Genomic DNA, 22,445 nt, shown 5'->3' with positions numbered 1-22,445 from the left:
ATTTAGATGCTTGTCCTTGGAATTTGCTTTTTTTTTGGTTTTTATTTTTAAATAATTGAATTTTTTTAACGAATTTCAAGAGAAATTCGCGTCTGCCCTCTAGTACACTCGTAAAATTCAAATATTGACCAAAAAAATCTATGTATACCGCAGATGTTAAGTATATGCTCGTACTTCAAGTAGCTTCAGCACTATTAGTACGTAAAATACATTGTGTGTTTTTTTTTGTTTGTTCTTTCTGAGTTTACGAACTAAGTTACTGAATATCTCACGTGGTGTAAACGGTGCAGGATCAATGAATGCTTCGAGTGAATGTGAGTGATAAATGCCTAATAACTCGATCACTCGATCACGTACTCACTATTCAAAAGTAATTCGCATATGTCAATTATTTAACTATAACTAGAACTATTTAGATCCATTCTGTATATATTATATATTAGATTTTCTATTAAAGCTGATAAATGTACTTGATCGTTTGTTATTAATTCGTATAATTTGTTAGCATTTTCCAGCTCGCCGCTGTGTTCAACAATTTTCGTGCCATTCGTGTGCTCGATTCAAATTCAAATTCAAATTCCGATTACGATACAGATTCCTATTCCGCTTCAAATTCCAATTGCAATTTCAATATCAATTTCAAATTTCAATGTGAAATGAACTACCAATGCTCTCTCTCTCTATGTATAGATATATATAAATATATACATATACATTCGATCAACATGCAAAAGTTCCGTTTGTAAATAGTTGAGAAATTTAATTATGTGGAATTTATGTATGTTAAGTACTTAAACTTTTATTACGACCAACTACTAACGTCTGACTACTACGAACTGCTGAGGCTGTAAATGTTATGTGTATAAAGACTAAAGACTAAAAACTACTACGTTAAGCTACCCATACAATAGTTCATTGGATACGTAAGGCAAATTCACTGTCTCAATCCCGCAACATAAACCCGAAACTGCTAAGCTAAGACATAATCATGATCTCTAAAAAATAGTCAGTTTGCGAACTCCTCTAGGTCCTAATTCATTTGGCTGGACTTGAATTGTGTTTTTATGTCTTATGTCTTATGTGTTATGTGTTTAGTGTGTGTTTTATGCCCTACAATGTCTAGTTTTTGGTTTGGAGTGAGTGAGTGTGCCCAGTAGTACTACCAACTGACTGCCGTTCGTTGTCTATATCATATTTGGCTGGGACTCGGTTCCTTGGCTCTGCTGGCAGGAGAATCGATTTTTTATCATTTCTTATCGTTTTTATCGTTTTAGTCGCTTAACGCTTAACGCTTATCGTTTTCTTTTTCTTTTTTGGACGCAATTGGACGCCTAGAGCTGCCCGGTATCGTTGCGATCCGGGGGATTCGCTAGCTACAAAGTCGTATCAAAATTCTTAACATACTACTATGTTTCTGTTTTGGTTTTGGTTTAGCTTTAGCTATTGCCAGTTCTTTCGGTAGGACAGCCCGTGATGAACACCGTGATATGGTTACAGTTGATTACTGCCTATCGACGGGCTGTCCCGTGCAAATTGCAAATTGTTGTCCGCCATCGAGGCTAAAATCCAGCCACACAACACGTCAAGTGAAAGTAACAGAGGGGACAAGTGTGACGATGGGACGATGGGACAAGATGGGTGGTGATTCATTCCCCTAGCCTGCGACTATTTGGGACACGGAGTTGGTGCGTCTGCGTTTGGTGATTTGCTTCCACAGGCGGCGATTCAGCGATGGCTTGTCCTGCAATCATCACAGACGTTGGGCAATTGCAATAGGATTTTGTTAAATTGATGGCTACTTACGTTATCCTTGCGCGGCGACATTTGAGCGGCCATCTCCACTGAGTCCTGGGCCAGCGACTGACCCGTCGACTGACCCGGCGGCAGCTTCTGGAGAAGAAGGCTGCTCTGGCTGTGGCTCGGATGGGGCTGTTCGCCAAAGGCGCCGTCAGAGAAGTTGGGGGTGCTGCTGGTGCTACTGGCGGTTATCTCGGAGTTGCGGCGCTTAATAAAGTTCATTCTGTGGATGGAATTCATTTCACAGATGAGATGAATCCATGTGGGATTTGGTCCTGGTAATGAAGTAATACTCACAATCGCTTCGATCTGCCCACTTCGGTTTCGATGAAGGCCTCCTCAGTCATTGTTGTTGTGGTTGTGGTTGTGGTACTGATGGCTCCCGCTCCGTCCATCGAAGTAGAACTCCTCGTCCTCGTCAGAGAGGCTGCTGCAGCTGCTCGTTTGGGCCAGGAAGAGTCGCGTTTCTGCGAATCCATCTCCGAACGCATCTCCGTAGCCATGGCCATCAGTGTGGTCGTGGTCGTGGTCATGGTCGTGGACGTGGACGTCGTCTCCCTGACTCGACAGCCACTCCTCGATTGAGACATGGAGTATATCTTCTCGCGTCTCGCTAAGATTTCCAGATCGCCTAATTTGCTCCCGCCTCTGCTGGAGCTGCAGGCGGTGCTGTTGCCGCCGCCGTTTCCGCTCCCGCCGCCTGCTCGACCAGCAGATCCACCACCTGCTTGACCCACCACTGGCTGCTGGTGGTGGCCCACTACTCCCACTGCCGCCGGGTCGACGCCGGCACGGGTTAAACCACCGGCGAGCGGACTGTTGCCGTGGCTGCTGCTGCTGCTGCGACTGTTGTTCGCATTGCTGTTGCTGGTGGAGCCGCCCAAGGCGCCCAAGGCGCCCGCTGAGAGGGGGCGGGGCCGACGGTTCACCGTCGGCGTGTCCATCTTTGAGTTGCGATGTTGAGAGTACGATATGACAGCCTCTTTTGGCTGCACCCTGTTCGTGGCTGAACGACTCAATAAATCGCGACCCGTCAGACGATGAAATGTGGAGAGGTCGTGCCTGGAATAGAAATATGTAATGACTCATCCATCTCTGTCTAGGATATAGCTGTGCGGGATTGGGAGAGACACTCACCCCAGAATAGTTGTTAGATCGGGACCAGGCTCGTAGCAGATCAAGTCCTCGTCCCCGAGTATGTCGTGATTGAGAGCCAGCCGCATTTCCAGCCTTGGGCTTAGGCCGCATCCAGCGTGGGGCATTGGGGCAGTAGTGGGTGCGTCGGGTGCAGCCACCGACGGAGCTCCGGCTGCAGCCGGGCAGTTCTGATCCCTCGGCTGCGGCTGCGGCTGCGGCTGCGACTGGTTCTGGATCGGTGGACACTTTGCCATCCTCGAGGCTGTTGCTGATGAAGTGGCTGAGGCGGGCCTGGGTGCCCCCAGCAGGCAGGTCTCTATTATCGTTGATGATGGTCGTTTTGGGGCCACCGCCAAGCTGCTGGTACTCGGTGGCATTGATGGCATTGTCCTTGACCCGATAGCGATTGGGTCCGAAGCGCTGGCGGCGCCTCCGGCAGCCACCGAGCAGCCACTGTCAGCAGTAGCGCCAGATCTTCTTCGAGGTGGCTCCTAAACAGAATAATGCATTATATCATCAATTCACTGACAAAGGTGCAACTGAATACTCACCGTTTTGGCCGGACCACCGACCAGATCGGTCTGCGTGAGCAGCAAGCGACGCGGAGGCGGTGGAGGCGGTACAAATCTCGCCGGTCTGCCGCTGGCTCTGCCGCCGGAGCTGGTAGTGTCGCTCGCGTTGCTGATTGTTGAAGTAGTCGATGAGGGAGCTCGACTCGGCATCATCGTCGTCGTCGTCGTCGTCGTCGTCGTCGTCGTCGTCGTCGTCGTCGTCGTTGTCGTTGTCATCATCACATTCATCGCGATCGGCGTCGCTGCTGCCTTCGCCGGAGACGGATGCATCGGCCGAAAGGATGGCGTTGTGGTGCTGCTGCTGCAGCGGCTCCCGCCGCTGAGATCGCGTCCTGATCCGCTCGAGGGGCGCTGATCGAGCAGATACTCGCAGGATGAGGCCACCAGCACTGCCGGAGGCAGAGGCTGCGGCTGAGGATCGATGGCCGTGGTGGGCAGCAGGCGGGTGGTGAGCAAAGGACGCGGCCCCATCGCACTCGTGGCCAGATTCAGATGCAATCGCTCCACGCTGCAGGAGTGTGAGTCTGCCTGGTCCACCAGGTCCGCCTTCGCCAGATTCGCTTGCATGTCCGCCGCCGACGGATCCTCCTCCCGATCCGGCACCACTGGTCGAGGAGCTGGTGGTGGGACTGGTGGCGCCTCCTCGCTGTCGCTTGAACTTCCAGCCGAATCCTCTAGGTAGTGGCCATTGGTCGTTGCTTCCCCCTACCAATTGTTGGGAATAGAATTCAACTAATCAATTCTGGTTGGGATAGAGACTCCTGCCAGCGGTTGGCGCCGTTCGATGTGAATGGGGATGAGGATGGAGTTGGTTGCTTGGATGCATGGAGTTGGTCCGTTTTCAGTACGTTTTCAGAATGTAGTTAGCTAGTTAGCAAGATAGCAAGATCGAATCGATGGGTCTAGTTCGGTGGAGGAGGAGGTGGTGGTGGTGGTGTTGGTGGTGGTGGGTGGTGGTCTTGTTGCGCTTGTACGTCTTTCAGGTCCGGACGTGAGATGTTGATGAGCTCGCAGTGTTGCAGGATGGGCTAAAGCTTCACTAATTTCACTACGACCTTCTATACAAGTACAAGTGCATATGTATTCATATGGCATATTGGCAATACGGTTTACAATAACACATTAAGCAGACAGGCAGGAAAAAGTACAGTTTTCATACAAAGTCAAAAGATGTTAGCATGATTGGTTGATTGTTTGATGGTGGTGATGTTTAATCGATGAAGATGGAGATGTAGATGTAGATGAACATGGAGATGAGCGAGTTGCAGTTGCGATGGTTTATGAAAGTACATACAAAATAGAAAGAGACAAAGGCAAAGGTCAATTCCGAGGTTAGCTTAAGAGTGTGACTAGGGCAGGTGGCATGCAGGTAGATTGAATCTAAGTCTACGAGTAAATCTCGTTGCAAATGGAGCAGATTAATCTCTCCTTCCCGCGCATTGTGCTTGGGTACAGTTGCCCCCAGTAGAAGTAGTAGTAGTAGTAGTAGTAGTTAGCCATGCAGCGGAGTGCGGACTTGAAACGAAACGCGTTTTGGACCCGGGACCATGTTTTTTTTTTTTTTTTTTTTTTTTTTTTTTTTTTTTGATATTTGTTGATTTGTTATCATATTTTGGGGCGTGTGAGTGGGATTTGCTGTAATAACGACCCACCTTTTTAACGTCATCGCTATCCTGCTGCGTCTTCTCTTCGTCGCTCTCCGTCTCCTCCTCAAAAAGGGGCTCAAGGCGACGTCTATAGTACGCCGAAATACGTACGTCGACAATACGGATACGGATACGATATACGATATACGATTTCGATTTCGATAATATGTGTGGTGTATGGCGAATGCAAACGAATTTCAATTGGAATTTAGCAACAGTCGATCGATGTGTTGTTGTTGATTGTGTGTCGATGGCATAAATGATATATCAATTTCGATTAAGCAAAACTCAGTTGAGGTTATATAGTATTTACTATGTACTATGTATGTAAATACGTTGGTAAATATATGTTTGTAAGTATAGAAGAGGGTTATGCTACAAAGATATGATCCCTCGCCTTATTATCAACCTGACTATGACTATGACTATGACTATGACTAGATCTAGGACTAGCCCGCAAATGGGTGAGCAATACTAGGTATAAAGTCATTGGTTACAGATAGAGATACAATGTATGGCACTGATTCAAATCGAATTCGGGATCATGTGAGATATGTCTGTGTGTGTGAAACGAATGATAACGAAAGGATAAAGACCTGTAAAAGCTACGAAAGAAAGTTTCCAAAGAAGTACACGAAAAAAAAAGAAAGTTCGTATTCTTATTAACAATAGGATCAATGAAGGCACTAGACTAAGCTATACTAAGTATGGTAGATGTGGCAGATATAGTATACTATAGTATAGTATAGATACTCGGTATGGTGTTACGAGTTGGTTAGAGATCGGCTGCCTAGGGTTTCTCTACCGCCTGTGTGTGTGATAATTGGTGGAGGCTCCTTAGAGCTCCAAGTGCCGAATTATCTGAACTACTCTGAAATCCTACTCCCCATGTGCTACATACCGTGGCAACAGTCCCCGAATCGTGCTCGCAGTCATCGGTGGCGCCATCAACAGCTCGTCCATCATCAACTCCGTGTCGTCGTCGTCGTTCAAGGAGGTGCTCGACTTCGTTGGCGACTGCATGCAATCAGATCAAAACATTTGCATTAACAATGCAACTATGCAATACTGCACAAACAGGGAATGCTCACCGAATGCGTGTTCTCCGAGTTGATCAGATGCATGTCCTGATCATCGTTGTCGCCGCCACTGGTGGGCGTGCCCCACACCTCCTCACCACTGGTGGCTCCCGAGGTGCACTCGTCCATCTGGTCGTCCGTCTCCGAGGCGGTGCCCTGGTGCTGCTGTTGCGGCATGCTGTCGCCAGCATTCCAGCGGCCCAGGTACTTGTCAATAAAGGCGCGCGACTCCTCGAAGAAGGACATTTTGTCGGAGACATACGCGCCCGCTCGATTTGTCCACGCGCCACTGGCCAGCACCTCGCCATTGACCAGCACTCCCGATGAACTGGCGGCCCCTAGATCGTTTTGTACCAGTGCTCGTTCCGAGCCCGCATCCGTATCCGCATCTGCATCCCCGTCATCTTGCTCGTCTTGGGCAGCGTTGCCGTCGTGGCCATTCGGCTTAAAGGACTCCAAGTCATCATCGAGCTCATCGGCCTCATCCATGCGATCGTCGGAAGGTAGCTTCTCCAAGCTGGACATGGTGCCGAATCGGCGCAGGGCACTGCTCATGGGTCGATAGGGTGGCTCCTCATCCAATGGCGACTCGTCACACGAGTCCTCCGGTATATTCTCAATGATGGCCTGCCTGGGCTGTTTGGTTGTGGTGGTGGCGGTACTGGTGGTGGACGTTCCCCCGCCGTTCGAGGAGCACCCACTGTTGTCCCACACGTGGGTGCTGGTCTTCGTGAGCACCGAATCCGGCGTGGGCGGCACCACGGCTATGGTGGGTGTGCCATTCTCCTCCTTGGAGGAGAGCCTCTCCTGCCCACAAAGCGTGGCAGCTGGCGCAAGCTGAGCCAGACCAATGAGCATCAGGGACAACTGTTCGTCCTCCTGTTTCTGCTCCAGTGTGGTGGTCGTTTGCTTCGGCGATTCCAGCAGCTTGCAGGTCTGCTGCTCCATTTTGTCCGGCGAGAGCTGGGCGTGGGTGAAGTCCTCCGGAGTACAGCGGCAGTGGCAGGCGGCATATTTGGCTGGGGAACCACCCACCGAGCCGGTGCCGGTTACCGATCCCGATACCGATCCCGATCCCGAACCCGTGCCTTTCGTTGGACTGCTTCGCATTATCCTGGCCGTCTCCGTAATGGTCACAATGGCCTTCACCTGCTGGTTGGCCTTTGGCCTCGGTGGCTCCTGGCACATTTGGGCCACAACGCGGGTGCGACGTGGTGGTGGCAGCGGTTTTGGCGAACCACCACCAACACCACCAGTACCAGCACCACCGACGCCAGCGGAGCAGTGGCCATTGGGCAAGGATGAAACTGTGGCTGGCGGATCTAGATGACGTAGCTTGGCGCCGGTAATGAGTGGGATTCCTTCGCCGGCGCTGCTGCTGCTGTTGGGCATCGCACCGACGCTGTCATCGGTGGCCTCTGATTGCGATTGGGAAATTTCATCGGTTATCAGTTGGGCCACGTCGCTCTCCGTGTCGCCGGTTTCCCGACGACTGCTACTGGCCACCACCTTGGAGGACAGCTCCCCCGTGATGGTGCTGCTGGACATGCTGGTCACGCTGCCCGTGCCCGTTCCAGTTCGATTGCTCATCCTTGGCATGGCCATTTCCGAGGCACCTGCTGCAATGCCATTGCTGAGCTTGCAGCAGCGATTTGGCGACGATTGGCTATGCTGCACCTTCAACGAATTGCAGAGCAGCACGGGCGTGGAACTGGAGTTGTTTACTCCACCTCCACCTCCGCCTCCGCCGCCAGGACGCACTCCACCCGATCCGCTCTGCTGGCAATTCTTGTGGCAGTGACGGCAAACGGCCAGCTTGTCCAGCACAATGGGACTCGAGCGTACGGTGATCTGGCAGCAGGTTGCAAAAACAGCAGTGGGGAAAACAAAGTGAGGAAGAAAGAGCAGGGTTAGGGTTAGCATGAAAGTCTACGGGTAAGCGAGGAGGGGTTTTGGTTACCAGGATCTACTACGAAAGTGTGCAGTGTGTGTACATTACACACATAACATAATTCTCTGGGCGAAAGTACTAGCAAACTCACCTGGCTGTCGGATGTGGTGCTGTGCGACTGACTGATCACGCTGGTCACGCCCTCCGCCTCCGACGTGGAGTATATATCCGAGGTGGCGCTCATGCTCAGCTCCTCGACGCCACTCAGTCGCTTGCCCCCGAAATTGGGCCTTGCAGATAGACCACCATTTTCCTTGGCCAGATTTAGCTCCTTGGTGCGCTTCTCCAGCTGCTGGCGCGTCCAGTACGTGATGCGTTCGTCCTGCTCGCTGTCGCTGTTGAAGATCAGCTGCTCGTCCTCGGCGCTCACATTCTCCTGCGAACGGGCGATGGCCGCCAGTCGCGCCTGCTGCTGCTGCTTGTCCAACTGACCCTTCATCCAGTTGGCCAGGTGCAGGGCGCTCGACTTGGGCGTGCCCGTCTTGTTCAGAATGCGGCACTTCTCGTCGATCAGCAGCTCGATCTGCTCCACGTGACCACCATGGATGTGGCCGTGGTTGTGGCCATGGTTGTGCCCGTGCGACCGATCCGCGGATCGGTCGTTGGCCGCTCCTGTGGCGGGGTGGGCGTGGACGTGTCCGTGGTTGTTGGTGCGCTGCTGGAAGAGCTGGAAGGTTAAATGGGTGATACGTTACCTGGACCTACGGGGACCATGACCTTGAGCCTCAACCACCACTCCACCAGCACCAGCATCACCCACTGCCGCCTGTCGTTTGGCAAATTAAAAATTTGTGATGGGCTCATTTGCTTTTTAGCTTTTTTGCTTTAGCTTAGCTCGGGTCTTGCCCTGTGTTTGCTTTTGCTTTGCTTTGCTCTGCTTTGCTTTTGCTTTGCTTTTTGATTTTTTGTCTTTGGGTCAGAGAACTCGGTTTGCGAAGCGGTGAAACGAAACGGAAACAATAATCTCAGTCCATCTTTGATTAAAAACGCTTGCTTTTTGGCTAACAACGGAAATTGGCTCAAAAAAGGGAACATTAGGACTTTACAGATTTATAAATATTATTAAGTAAATGCACTATTATGACACAAGACAACAACGGTATACGATAGCGAGTACAATCACAATCACACAACAAACAACTAATAAACAATGGAAGTTGAAGTAGGTTTGGAGAATAGAAAGTAGCAATTCGAACTTAAAACTAAAATTGAGTCCATCACAATTTTTAATTTATCAATTTTGGTTTTTGATTGATTTCATCTTTTTTTTTTGTTTGTTTTTTTTTTTGCCATTTTTTTCATGGCTTTAAAAAGATTTGTGTATATTTTCTTCGTTCGGATCAGAGGATCTGGTTTTGCGGAGCTATTTGGTAATCCAGTGAGTGCTCGGTGGGTTTCTACTTGTTTTAGTTTCACTTATTTTGGTGTTTTTTTTTTTGGTTTTTGAAATTAAATAAAAAGATCAGCACAAGCGTTTTTAGTCAAAGAATCATTTGGTTTTTATTATTATTTGAATTCGTCGTTTCTCTTCGCATTCTTAATCTCAATCTCAAACTCAAACTCAATCGACTCGATATATCGATGGTCGATTCTCGATCCTCTCGTGTTATGTAAAATGTCGAAAAACAACAAATCGAAAATATCTAGACGTACACAAAGTTTACAGAATATGAATATGAATCTAAATAGTAAGTATGTATATATATGTATATATATAAAGTGTACAGAAATTTGTTGTTTACTGCTCAAGGCACACTCAAAACCGAACCGCAAGAGACAACGCGGCGTATGCTTGATATTTAACAATCAGTTTCAATTTGCAATGGATGTCTACTGTTCGCGTAGAGTGTGCTACTGTCCCTGTGTGGGTGTTGCTTTGTGTGTGTGTGTCTGTTTCGATGCTAAAACTCTGGATAGATGGAAATTTGACCAAACTGAATCCGCACTGCGGGAGCAACTTTAAGAAGGTTGGCAAATTTACTTTAAATTGTAATAATTTGTGGAATTATGTATATTTGCAGCCCAGGAAAAGTCAGTGAATATGTAGGAAATAGCATGTTGTCCCACTGTGCAAAGGCAATCTAGTGCTAGGCAATATACAATGTACATATATGTAAGTGATTAGCGTGAAGATATACTTTCTTAAGGCAACAAATTGCTTGTCATAGTTAATTGACACCAATGGCTCGATCAGATACATAAATGTAGCAAATGTAGTTCGCCATCCAGTCAAAAGTCAGAAGTCTTCTCTCGACTGAGCAACATGTTATTAGAGATGATAGAAAACGCATTCTATGATACTATGTTCATAGGAAAGTAGTACGAGTATGTAGTGTGTGTATGTATATATGTACAACTAAGATTTTGATTTCGATTCGATTTTGATTCAAATTTGTTGTGGCCAATCGAGTGAGTGAGTGGAACTTAACTAAGTTAGTCGATCAATCGAGCGATTCTACAAGAAATTTGGCTAATGGGTCAACTTATCATACGAGGAGGATCCGATCCGAGGCGAGGCGAGAATTTCGGGAAAGTTGGGAGAAACTAGGACTAGGCTAATAATAATGGCTAATGGCTAATGTAGGATAATAACAGCAATAACAGTAATCAATAGGTTTTCAATTTGGCTACAAAATGGAAGCATTATTAACATTAGTATAACTTCAAGTAGGTTATCTTGTTTCTTAGCTTTTCTTCTTGTTTTCGTTTTTGTTTTCGTTTTTGTTTAGGTTTTTGTTGGATTGGCAAAGAATCGAATGTTTCAATCGAATGGTTAGTACGAATAGAGTGATATATATATATGCATATTGTATGTAGATATATAGATATATGTATATATCCATAAGCTAAAAACTCTTGTAAAACGCAAACCCCGTTGGGCTGCATCTGTTTGGTGTATATTTGACTAGCTAATATACATGTGTATATACGAGTATACGGCTATATCTAAGGTGTATATACTGTGTATACGCCACATATACATATACATTACTAAAAAGAGCTAAATACTAGCGTTAAACACATACAATCATCATCGCATCGCATCTTAATCTCTGGCCTCGTTCAACTGTCTATTGCTATTTACACCCGATTCAAAATCGACTTGGATGGAACGAATACCATATACCATTTACCATATACCATTTACCATTTACCATATACCATTTACCATATAAAGGGAGGGTTACTCAATATATGCATGGTATGGATGTTAATATACGAGTATATACAATACACAACAGAGATACATACACTTGGGGAGCGTTGATTATATGTCTATGTACAATTTTCCACGGATAATGGTCACTTCTCACTCGCAACTAGAGTCAGCTTTTCACCTGGATCTCAAAAGCTTTGGCCTTCGAAAGGAAAATAGTCAAAAGTAAACCCCATAAGGTTTTCTGCTAGTGGAAATCTCTAGAGTTATAAAAATCTGCCAGCAATTTTGCAATGCAAATGCAACCCAGAATTTTCAAAATTATAAGCCATAAGCCATAGGAATCCAGGTGATGGATTCTTTAATGTTGTTTCTAGTATCTTACTCGGGTCGGGTGTCACTCGTTTAATCTCACTGTTCGCTTCCTGATTCTGATATCCTGGCAAAGTCAATCCCCTTCTCCAATCCTCCAAAGACGGCAGCCTGTCTACACTGCAAAGTTTCGATTGTGAGTAATGGAAAACTTGGCCAAAAACTTGACCAACAAACTTGGCTGACACAAAAGCAGAGCAAAAACGGCGATTGAGCTAAATAGTTTTTTTTTCAATTGTTTTGAGATATAGAGCAGAGGTTTCTGGGTAGTTCAGTGGTAACATAGTTGAGTAGTAAGCTCGTCGGGATTCAAAGATTGTGCGGCAAGGGGCTGTTAGCGGGGTCCGACTGTAGCCAAAAGTCAAATCACAGGTCCAGCGAGTCCGGCGGCGTTGGTCTGGTGGGTAGCATGCCGAATGGATCGTCCACCACCACGCTGTCGTCCTCGTCCTCGTCACTGTCCTCGTCGTGTCCGTGTCCGTGTCCATGACCCTCGGTGCCCTCCCTCTCCTCGTCGTCGCCGAGAAAGATGCACTCCTCCACATCCGTGTCGTAGCTGGGATCTAAATTGACCTCGTGCAGCTGCAGGTCGAGCTCCAGCAGATCCCAGGAGCCACCAAACTCGGCTAGTGGTATGTTCGGGCCCTTCCCGCTGGTGGACGTTGCCACGAAGTCATTGGAGAAGGCATCCGAGTTGCAGGGCTGCGAGGTGGTGGGCGAGATGTTGGGTGTGGGTGTCTCTGGTGTCGTCAGTGAGACCTGACCACCAACCACGCCACCGGACTCATCGATGAACGATCGACCCACCGAACTCAGGCTAAACTCAAGCAGTTTCTGGCTGGCATGTTGGTTGACGGCCGGTTCGCTGGTGACCTCCGGAATGACCGTCAAGCACTTGCAACTGGAGAGGGACAGCACCGAGGTTTGGGTCTGCGAGTGGGTCTGCGAATGATTGAGGGTCTGGGTGTGGACCTGCGTCTGGGTATGCGTCAAGCTGGCGCTGCTGCTCAGGCAAGAGCTGATGGTGTTGCAGCCACCCAATCCCGATACCGATCCCAATCCCAATCCCAGTCCCACACCACCCACTCCATTGGGCACCGACCCACCCACATGACCTTGGCCATTCGGCTGGCGTTGGTTGCGGGCGGGCGAGTTGGTGCGCGAGGGCAGCGAGGTGGTGCAGAGCGGTGGCTGCGGATGGGTCTGCGTCTGGGTGGCGCTGCTCGTGGTGGTGCTGGCACAGTGGTGCCGGACCGCACTGGCCAGCCGCTGTAGATTCTCGTAGGAATCACCGCTGTCCAGACGCTTGCTGCGAAAGAGACGCACCTGCTGTTTCTGCTGCTGCTTCAGGTGGATGCTGTCCAGCGAGGGCAACTTCATCGATCCCATGGATGCGGTGGTCAGACCTATATCGCTCAGCGGCACCAGGGTGTTCAGCACATCCGGCGAGTCAAGCGGACTGGACAGGGGCGTGGAGCCAAGGGCGGCATTAACTAGAAAGCTGAGTGGGGGAATAGACAGTAGATGTGAGTGGTGTGGTTTTCCCACTGGAAGGCGTATGACTTACATCTGCCGCTGGAGAAGATTCTGCCACACGGCCTTAAGTTCCAGAGAGGGTGCCCGCAATATAAGGCTCTTGCGGCGGGCTCCGCGCTTGGGAGTGCGGGTCAGATCGGGGGCACAGTAGCCCGTTGGACTCTCCGCCAGGCGTCCATTGGGATCCACTGTGAGACGGAACTCGGTGGCTGGAAAAGGGAAAGTTGAATGTTGAATGTTGAAAGTTCAATGAGTGGAACTAGGAGGCGGAACTTGCGGACTCGCACTCACTTTTCTTGCGCATGTGGAAACAGGAGTCCACCACATTGGCGATGGGAATGGGCTCCTCGGTGATAAACAGCACTCGATCACGGCTGACCTTGGCAAACACGATGATATCGCTGAAGAGCAGTGTCCAATAGGGTTTCACGGAGCGACCTTCGACGCGGGACAAATCGCCTCCGAAGATCCACTGGCGCCCCTGAACGGCCAACGTGAACGGCTTGCACTTGGTGAAGACCATGCGAGACTCCAGATCCTGGAGGGTGAGCAGGGGACGACCCTCGCCCAGTGGTTCCATCAGACCACTGCTCACCGTGATCTCCCGATAGGCCGCCTGCAGTTCGTTGATGACCGTGCTAAAGTTCTTGTGCTCCTCCGTATCCACATGACAATTGCCAGCGAGCAACTGCATCAGCTTGAGGATTTCGCGAAAATGCTGCAGTGGTCGATGGATGAACATGGTGAGATCGGGTCGTTTACGTGGCACGGCCGGTTCCGTAATGAACGCAATAAACTCGGAGCCCGTCTGTCGCGATTTATTGACCAAAACGCAGTCCGCCCGCTTGATGCCATTGCAGTACTTCTTGTACGCCGCACAGATCGCCGTCGTCTTGGATAGGTAGACGCGCGAGGCGAAGTTCATCTGCGGCTCCTGGTCCTGCTGATCGCTGCTGCACAACTGCTCCAGTATGTCCTCCGCAATCCGGAGCAGCTCGTCGATGTTCTGGAACAGGGTGCGATGATCGTTCGGCGAGATCAGATCCTTACGCTCCCCCAGCGGCTGCACAAAGCGGTCCACTCCGAAGTGCAGGGCGGCCGTGAAGTTCTGCTCCCGACTAATCAGCTGGAGCAGGAAGCGTCTGCGGTTGTCCGTGATGGGCACAATCGACTATGGGGGTCAAGGGTTAGTAAGGCGTTAACAGCAGATGGAAAGAAGCCAATGAACAGAAATCAAGGGAGCACAAACTCAAGCATTTGGGATCGAAAAAAAACGTTTATTGTCAAGCATACGTAGCTCAAGGACTCACAAACAAAATAGAGGCCTAGGCTAGGCAAAAAAAAAAGATGAGGATAAATAATTAAGGTAGTCGTAATGATAACCATGACAATAACTTAATCTCTTAAACTTAACAAATAAGTATGTACACTAAGACACGAAATGATTGAAACCAAAGATTGAACAAAAGATAATCTAGATGACCTAGACGAAGACACCTTTGCCTACCTCCTTGCTGAAGGTGACCTGCGGCAGGTGAAGCCTCCTCTTGGCCGCCTCGATGGAGGAGGTGGTTCCCGAGCAGGCGGTGGCCGGCCGGCTATTGGCCATGCTATTGGCCATCGGCGCGATTCTCGTACTGGTCGTCCTTTGCAGACTCATCACGGTGGTCGTTCCCGTGGCGGTGGTGGCCAGGGTGTGCTCCTCGCTGCCCAAGCCCACTGTGGCGCCCAATCTGGTGCTTATGTGACCATTGTTCTGGCCCAAGTCCGTCGACGTGATTGTTGTGGCGCCCGCGCCTGACCTTCTGAATATCTCCAACGTCAAGGACGAGCCCTGCGATCGTATCAAATTCAGAACATCAGCCTCGGGCATCGTGACGACGTTGTGCTTGTCCACAAAGATCACATAGTCGCCGGGCAAAATGCCACACCGATCGGCCGACAGTCCCGCCTCGATCTTCTCCACCCGCGGCGGATGCGTCCACACGATCGAGAATCCAAAGCCCCGCTCCTCGGTTCGCGTTAGTCTCTTCGTCATGGTGAACGGGGTGCGTCCCTGCTGCTGGCGGACAGCGCCTCCTCCGCTTCCTCCTCCTCCGCTGGCTGCTCCGCTATTTGGCATGGTGGACTGTCTCCGGCCACCGGAAGTTCCATTGTTCAGGTGGTTGGCATTGCTCTCGTTGGCCTTCGACGCCGAGGACTGGGCGCCCGTCGCCTGTGCCTGGGTGGTGGTGCTATTTGCATTGCCATCCGCCGGCGGATCCAGCTCCAGGAATCTCAGAAAGAGATTCTCGTCGGCATCTCGCTGGTGCAGTGCCTTCTTGCTGAGCTTCATGGGCTGTTGTGGCTGCTGGGGCAGCAGTGGATCCTCTTTGCCCATGCTATCGATGCTAATGCTGATCACCTCGTCGTTTAGTGCCATCGCTGCCGAATTCGAACCCGATCCGGATCCAGTGGCTACCGGTTTTTGGGGCGTGACTGTGGCGGCGGCTGCCATTTCTGCGGGTAAGTCGTCCTGCTGATGATCCTGATCCTGATCCTGATCCTGCTCCTGATCCTTCTGCACTGCCGTTTCCTGCTTTTGATCCTGTTGATCCTGGCCTGCGTTGGCTTTCGGTTGACTATGGCGGCTAGTAGGCGGAGGACATGCCTGTGTATGCAGCTTGTAGGATCCTGCCGAGATGCCCGAATCCGGATGCACTAGCTCATTCAGTGGAAAAGTGCTGCAGCCCAGGAACTCGCTGCGTCTGAAAAGGGAATGCAGAATAAAAAACGTCAGTGGGAATGCCTTTAATTAATGATAATAACTAATATACATATATGACTTGCTGAATTTGATGAGCCTGCCAGTATTTCAAATTCCTAACAAAAACACGAATATTTATATTTCACAACGAGTGATGATGAGTTCAATATGGGGAGAAAACTAATATGGCCATTAAATATAAACGAGCGTTTGTCCGCCAAAATCCTTGGCCCCTCCGCAATTGCTTTTGGATAATGCCAATACCGAATGTCCAATGCCCAATGCCCAATGTCCATTGTCCAATGCCCAATGGCAGTACCCATTTTGGTCAGTTTGCGTCACGTTACAACGTCTGACGGCAATTGTCTATTTATAAGTGGGTGAAGGTGGAAGTGGTGGCTCGCACCCACAGCTGATCCAATCCAATCCGTGGAAGGCCCCAGAAAAGTTCTCCTGGTCGGTTGGTCGGTCGGTCGGTTGTACGTGACATAAATCAATTAGCGGCTCTAAGCTGCTGCCGCATTCCACATTTCCACATATCCACATGCCACATGCCACATGTACATGTGGCCCGGAAATGCGCTTGGCCCGGCCAATTGGCTGTGTTCGGGTGGTTCAGTGGGTGCAGGTTCAGTGGTGGGTGGTGGCTCGGTGGGTGGTCCAGTGGGTGGTATGACAGTGGCTTAAGGCTCTGCCTGCTGCTTCTTCCACTGGCCACTTTAGCTGAAGTTGGCGCGCGTATTTGGGTCACTTTTATTGATTTTCCTTGCGGAGCTTGGAGTCCGGACTCCGGAGTCCGGGGGCTTCTATATGTATATTTGTTCCTTTTTTCTTTTTTTTTCTTTTTGGGGGCGATTGCAATCGCAGCTGTCAGTTTGGGGAGGTGCATTAAAAATGTTGGGTCGTAGTTGGGGGTGGGGTGGGTGGTGTGGGTGCCACCACCTCATCAACTGTGTGCCGAAAAGCTGGCCATAAATTATTTAACCGCCAGTCGTTTTGTAAATTGACTTAAAACGTTCCTTTTTGGCCTAGACTGTTTTCACAACCCAGGTGAAGGTAAATTATGCATGGCCAACAAATACAAGCAGGTGCGTGTGAGGCAGGAAAATGGAAAATGGAATAGGTATATCGCCTAGTGATATGGTTCCCGGGTGTACATTTAGTTAGTTGGCCACTTCAATTAGCTGCTGACAGCAAAAAAAAGGAAAAATACAGCAGATAGGGGTGTGTGTGTGCGATGTGCGTGAGCTGGTGTTTATTGCATAAGCGCCACAAACACCAGCATCGATTTGGCATTAAAGCTAGCATTTGAGCAATTTGATTGCTCATTTTCAAGTACTACACTCCTCTGAATGTCCTTGAATTTTAATTAACTTTGTGGCACGCTGCGAAAGGCCCTCAAACACAGATACTCCGAGGCACGCACACACACACGCGCACAGTAACACAGTAACACGGGCCTTCCACTTCCTGTTTGCAATTTGTTTAGCAGCATGCCCGAAATTATGCTACACTTTCCATGCTTCGCACAGCACACACACACACGTGCACACGTACACAGTTACATAAGTTTTCGTTGCACTCTTTTAAGGGCAACGCAATTCTACACTGCCACTCAAGCAAGGCACTCGAAAAAAAAGGTAAACAAAATATTTATTTGACATTTAAGCCTGCGTTTTGGGGCACGCAAGGATATATACATTTTTCTAGGCTCACTTTGCCTCGTTTCCTGCGTTTTCGAGCTTCGCCAGCCGTTCGCTGTTTTGCCGTTCGCCGTTCTGTGCCGCTTTTCACGCGAGCTTGCCACTCGGACTGAGTAACGGGAACTGAGCTGGGAAAACTCGGGAAAACACGCAGCAGCGCAGGTCAGCCCGGGAAAGTCGCTGGAAGTCGCATGGCCGAGCCACTGCGCCCGCGCTGGAAAGCTGGAAGTTCCGGAGGAAAGCGACGAGCGCTTGTTTATGTGCAGGAAATGCACTAGGAATGCGAATGCCGAAAGGCGAGAAGCGAAAGGCTAGATCCGAGAGGAGAGAGGCGCTGGAGGTGCCACGAGGCCTGAGGAAGCGCCACAATTAACCAGACTTGGTCTTTTGCCTGTCTGTGGAGCAGGGCCCCCCAGCCATTCCCTTCCAGAACTTCCCCCGATAAACGTTAAGGGGTGAATGACTTACAACAGGACGACGTTACAACGTTACAACGTTACGACGATGGCACGCACAAGAAGGCAGTTTTCGAGGATGGGTTCAATATGGACATATTTTATGACAATTGATAGTTAGGATATGATTATACTACTGGAAACTTTGGCATAATTTGCAACATGTACTCTTCAATTTCAGGCATTACTTTCTGAGCGCTTTTCTTGGCTTTCGACCGTACTCGTACTCACTTTAAATGGCGATCCCGGTGCCACACGGCCAGCTGAAGATACTGTCCAGCGGTCTCCTCGCCACTGGAAATCTGGAAGCTGAATCGCTGATCGAAGTACGGGCGACCCGAGTGCCGATGGACGGCGGTGCGTTGGTATCCGGAACTCATGCTGCCCCCGGACGAGTGGCCACCGCATCCAGGTGGCTGTGCGCCTCCGGACAGGGCCACCTTGACGTAGGCATTGATGCTGCCGTTTCCACTGCCATGCGAGCGCTGCAGGTCCCGACAGCGAATCACTGCAATATGGGAACGAGAAGAAGGGGAGAACAGGTGCAATTAACAGGTGAGTTGGGCAATGATTCTCTTGGTTCTTTGGGGTTGGAGGCTCAGGCAGACGGCTCCACCGATACTCCAATTTACCGAAATTGAGTTTCGTCTGCCTGGTGTACGTGGTGCATGTAGTATGCCCGTGGCTACTAAATTTATAAATTGAATTCAACTGCAGTGTGCCAGAAAAGTAATTGCAAGCAAATGTTAGGCATTGATAGCAGAAATAGAAGAAGGCTTTCATCACATGTTTACAAGCTTATTCAAATTGAGGAAGTAGTTGGCTTTTTATGAATTTCCTATATAGTGGTGGAGTGTTTGGGCTGTGGTCTTTGGAACTCACCATGTACATTGAGTTGCCTTTCCTTGGCATCGAATGCGATGCTCACATCGATGCTGCCCCGCTGACTTGCCTCCACGTCGGCCCCACTGGTACTGCTGCTGCTGTTGCTGCTGCTGCTGGTGGTGGTGGTGCTGTGGGAGGGGGGCGTGGCCGTGAGCGAACTCCTCTTGGCCACCTGCTGCTCATCCTCGTCCAAGTCACTCGAGGCGGAACTGGATGAGAAGCTCAGGCAGCGCTTGGTGCTGGGCACCAGCTGCAGTGGCTCCAACTTCTTGGCCTGGCTTTGGTGGCTTTGTGTGTGGGTGATGTTGGTGGTGCTGGTGGTGGTGGTCTTATGTGGGTTCTTGCGCCGCACCACCCGCTGTCGCTTCAAGTGGGTAGGTGTGCGCACCTCCATTTCGTGGACACTGGTCTCGCTCCACTCGGCATTATCCGCCAGAATGTTGGCTGAAGAGGTGGTGCTGGCGCCGGCGCCGCCCAGTGGTTTTGTCGTACACCTCACCTCCTTGCGGGCCGACTCGATAATGGCATCCAGCATGCGGTCCAGCGTGGTATCGCCCATTCGCGATGAGGAGAGCTGCGAATCCTCCAGAGCAACGGCACCGCCATGCGTGGTGCGTGGCAAGCAGCGCAGTGCCGCCAATTGTGGCGTCGCCTGCCGCGGACCACTGCCCTCACTGAAACTCCTGCGCTGCGGACTCTTGCCGTGCACGTTGCTCAAATCCTGCAGTGCGATCAAACTGGCATTGCCGAACGGACTGCTCATAAAGTGCACACCGAAGTTCTCCTTGTTCGCGTCTCCGACTCCTGGCACGCCCACGCCGCGGCGCCGCCCACGCGACTCCTCCACCACGGCACTGGAACTGGAGTGGCGATGCATCCGTGTCATGGTTGGCATGTCCCTACTGGAAAAGAGAAATGTCTTAGTAATCTTGCCTATTATGGCTTTTTTTTTATATTTGGTAACAAAAAAGGACATTTTTTTCAACTAAAAGCTCATATCTTGGCCCAAAGTTGAAATATTTTGAGGTGGCACACATTTTTAGACTCCTAATTTCACGTATAATCAATTGGCATTTCAAATTAAAAACAAAAAAAAATTTTTTTTTTCAAAATTTGAAATTTTTGTAAGGGGTACCATCATTAAAATGGTAAATTTTTGAAAAATTTTTTTTTTTCGAGCATCGTTAAAATTAAAATGCAGTTTTGTTGGGCTAACAAATACGAGTAAATAGACGTATTCGGATCAAATTTTGGACGAGAATTAAGTGAGATATGGCCAGCGCAGTTATAAATCAGTCAAAAAATATGGAATTTCATAGTTTTTTGTTATTTTTGGCGATTTTGGGTTTCCAAGAGCTAACAGATTGGTGCCAGTGTAGATATGGAATAGGAATAGATTAGTCTGGATGATTTTCCGGATCTGGCTGGCAAATCGGGTAGGCTCGGTTAGGTCCTTGGTTCTTGGTCCTTGGTCTTTGGTCCTTGGCAGCTGGCTGCCAAACAAGGGGATCAGAGCGACGGCTTCCGATCTGGTTTCGTTTTTTCTTTTTTTGCCCATTCTTCTGGTGGTGTCCTTCGGTTTTTGGGAACTCTTCCAGACAATTTCGAGGCAGAAAAACAACAACGGCAACAAATGAAGGGGCGAGCTGGCAAACAAAGTGCAGGACAAAGCGGGAACTTTTGCAAATTGTTCTGGCGGCAAACGAGTTCCTTGCCAGGTCCTTCGTACGTCGCTGTCCTTTCTGGTCGCAAATTTCTGGTTTGCATTTAAATTTAAATTGAAATTAAACATATGCTAATTTCCCTAACAGATTTCTGCGCTGCGGTTGCCAACCATAAAATTGAGCGGCTCCTTTGGACAAGGACTCCTTAAGGATGCTCTATGGTCTGCGATCTGCGTTTTCATTTCGCTGTGTGTATGTGCGCGTGTGTGTGTGTGTGCGTGTGTGTGCGCGCAACAATTACGCCCCAGCATAATGATGCCATTTTGCAAAAATGCGGCGATCGGCAAAGCCAAAAGGGGCCTTCAAGGATCGTCCCAGAGATCCTGGCCTTTGTATCTCACGGCGAGTGAGATGGAAAATGGGTTTTCGTGTAATCCATAAACGTCACCCCAGCCTCCGAAACAAGATGAAAAGCCGGGCGAACGCAGCCGGTGAAGGTAAAGGCGAGCAAAAAAATATTTTCTTTCCAGCCCAAGATCCTGCGAAGATCCTGTGTGTGTGCGTATGTGTGTGACTTGTGCCCGGAGGATTAGCTCGGGGTGGTAGGACAAAAAAAAAGATGTTGAGGGGTGGGGGGGAAAAAAACACAGCAACAAATTAAATGTATTAGAGAGCGCACCACCCCTTTCTTCCTGTGGGCACCGCGATCTGGATCGGGATCTTTGTATCTAGGGGTTAGGGACTTACGTCGATTCGTCCCTTTCCTTGTGTAAATTAAAATTAGAGCTAGAGCAAAGACAAACACGGCTACCTCATGGGTGTGCGTTCGTAATTGTTTTCTCCAGGTGTGTGTGCTGCCGCTGCGGAAACCGAGCTTATCGAGCCATCTACAGATCGATCGATCTAAATGGACGTATCGATCGTATCGATCGTTTCCTTGGCCCAGATTGTATGTCTTCTGGGGAGTGGGGTGCGGGGTATGGGGTATGGGGTGCGGGGTGTGGACTTACCTGGTAACTTGATCTGCTTGCGACCACGTCGCCTGGCGAACTGCAACTCGATTTAGCCAAGGTTCAACTTAATGAACAGCACTGATTCGGTTCCGTCGGCGGCACACAAACTGTTATCTTAGATAGATCTTTTGCACGAAAAAAAAATAAGCCAACTAATTTCCTCAAGCCAAAAGGTATTTTCTTCCTTTTTCCTTTTTGGTACTACGTATTACGTTCACGTGTCTGCTTAGCACGAGCTCAGAAACGGAAATGATGTTCGGCGCAGGCGCACGTTTCAGCGTAGGTTCGGCCGAGAGCCGAGCCGAAACGAAGCGCTCACGAAGCCAAACGAAGTGGAAGACCAACCACCGGAGAGCGCCTCACTCTCTCACTCTCTCTTGGGCTCTGATTTTGTGGGCAGACTAACGGAATCTTAGCTGTGGGAAAAACGGGACTAAACCTAATACTGCAGATTAGATAAGGAGTACGAGTGTATGGAGCTAGGACTGCTTGTATCAACAGCTAGCTGTCATCATATATTTGTGTGAGAGATAACCCAGCAATTGGGGATAGAAAAGGAAAATGGGGGGGTGGGCAAGGAAGATAATGCTTTGGATAGGAATATGGGGATTTATTACCATGCTCTTGATGAAGGAAACGATAAGCCATCTTAAAATAATAATGCCATACAAATAGCAATGCTCATAAGCTGACAAGTAGCAGGGAAAGTTCTCAGAGACTTTCTTTCCATAT

At 49.4% G+C, this 22,445-nt stretch overlaps 1 protein-coding gene across 1 annotated transcript; it reads right to left on the bottom strand.

Moving 5' to 3' along the window:
- Window positions 1-7: 7 nt before the first annotated feature.
- LOC120456839 lies at window positions 8-21,947 on the bottom strand. The gene is made up of 17 exons (XM_039643891.1): window positions 21,711-21,947; window positions 19,034-19,938; window positions 18,383-18,659; window positions 14,755-15,994; window positions 13,539-14,418; window positions 13,279-13,456; window positions 13,038-13,212; window positions 8,274-8,849; window positions 6,244-8,082; window positions 6,054-6,169; window positions 5,749-5,757; window positions 5,159-5,240; window positions 3,486-4,211; window positions 2,935-3,425; window positions 2,095-2,859; window positions 1,804-2,020; window positions 8-1,741 (listed from the first exon to the last, which is right to left on the bottom strand). Exons 2-17 carry the CDS (start codon window positions 19,929-19,931, stop codon window positions 1,655-1,657), a joined length of 8,556 nt encoding a protein of 2,851 aa, XP_039499825.1. The 5' UTR covers window positions 19,932-19,938; window positions 21,711-21,947; the 3' UTR covers window positions 8-1,654.
- Window positions 21,948-22,445: the final 498 nt, after the last annotated feature.

Source organism: Drosophila santomea, chromosome X, assembly GCF_016746245.2.
Source record: "Drosophila santomea strain STO CAGO 1482 chromosome X, Prin_Dsan_1.1, whole genome shotgun sequence".
NCBI lineage: Eukaryota > Metazoa > Arthropoda > Insecta > Diptera > Drosophilidae > Drosophila > Drosophila santomea.
The sequence above is the reverse complement of the archived record's forward strand: the minus strand, read 5'-3'. Positions and strand labels throughout refer to the sequence as shown.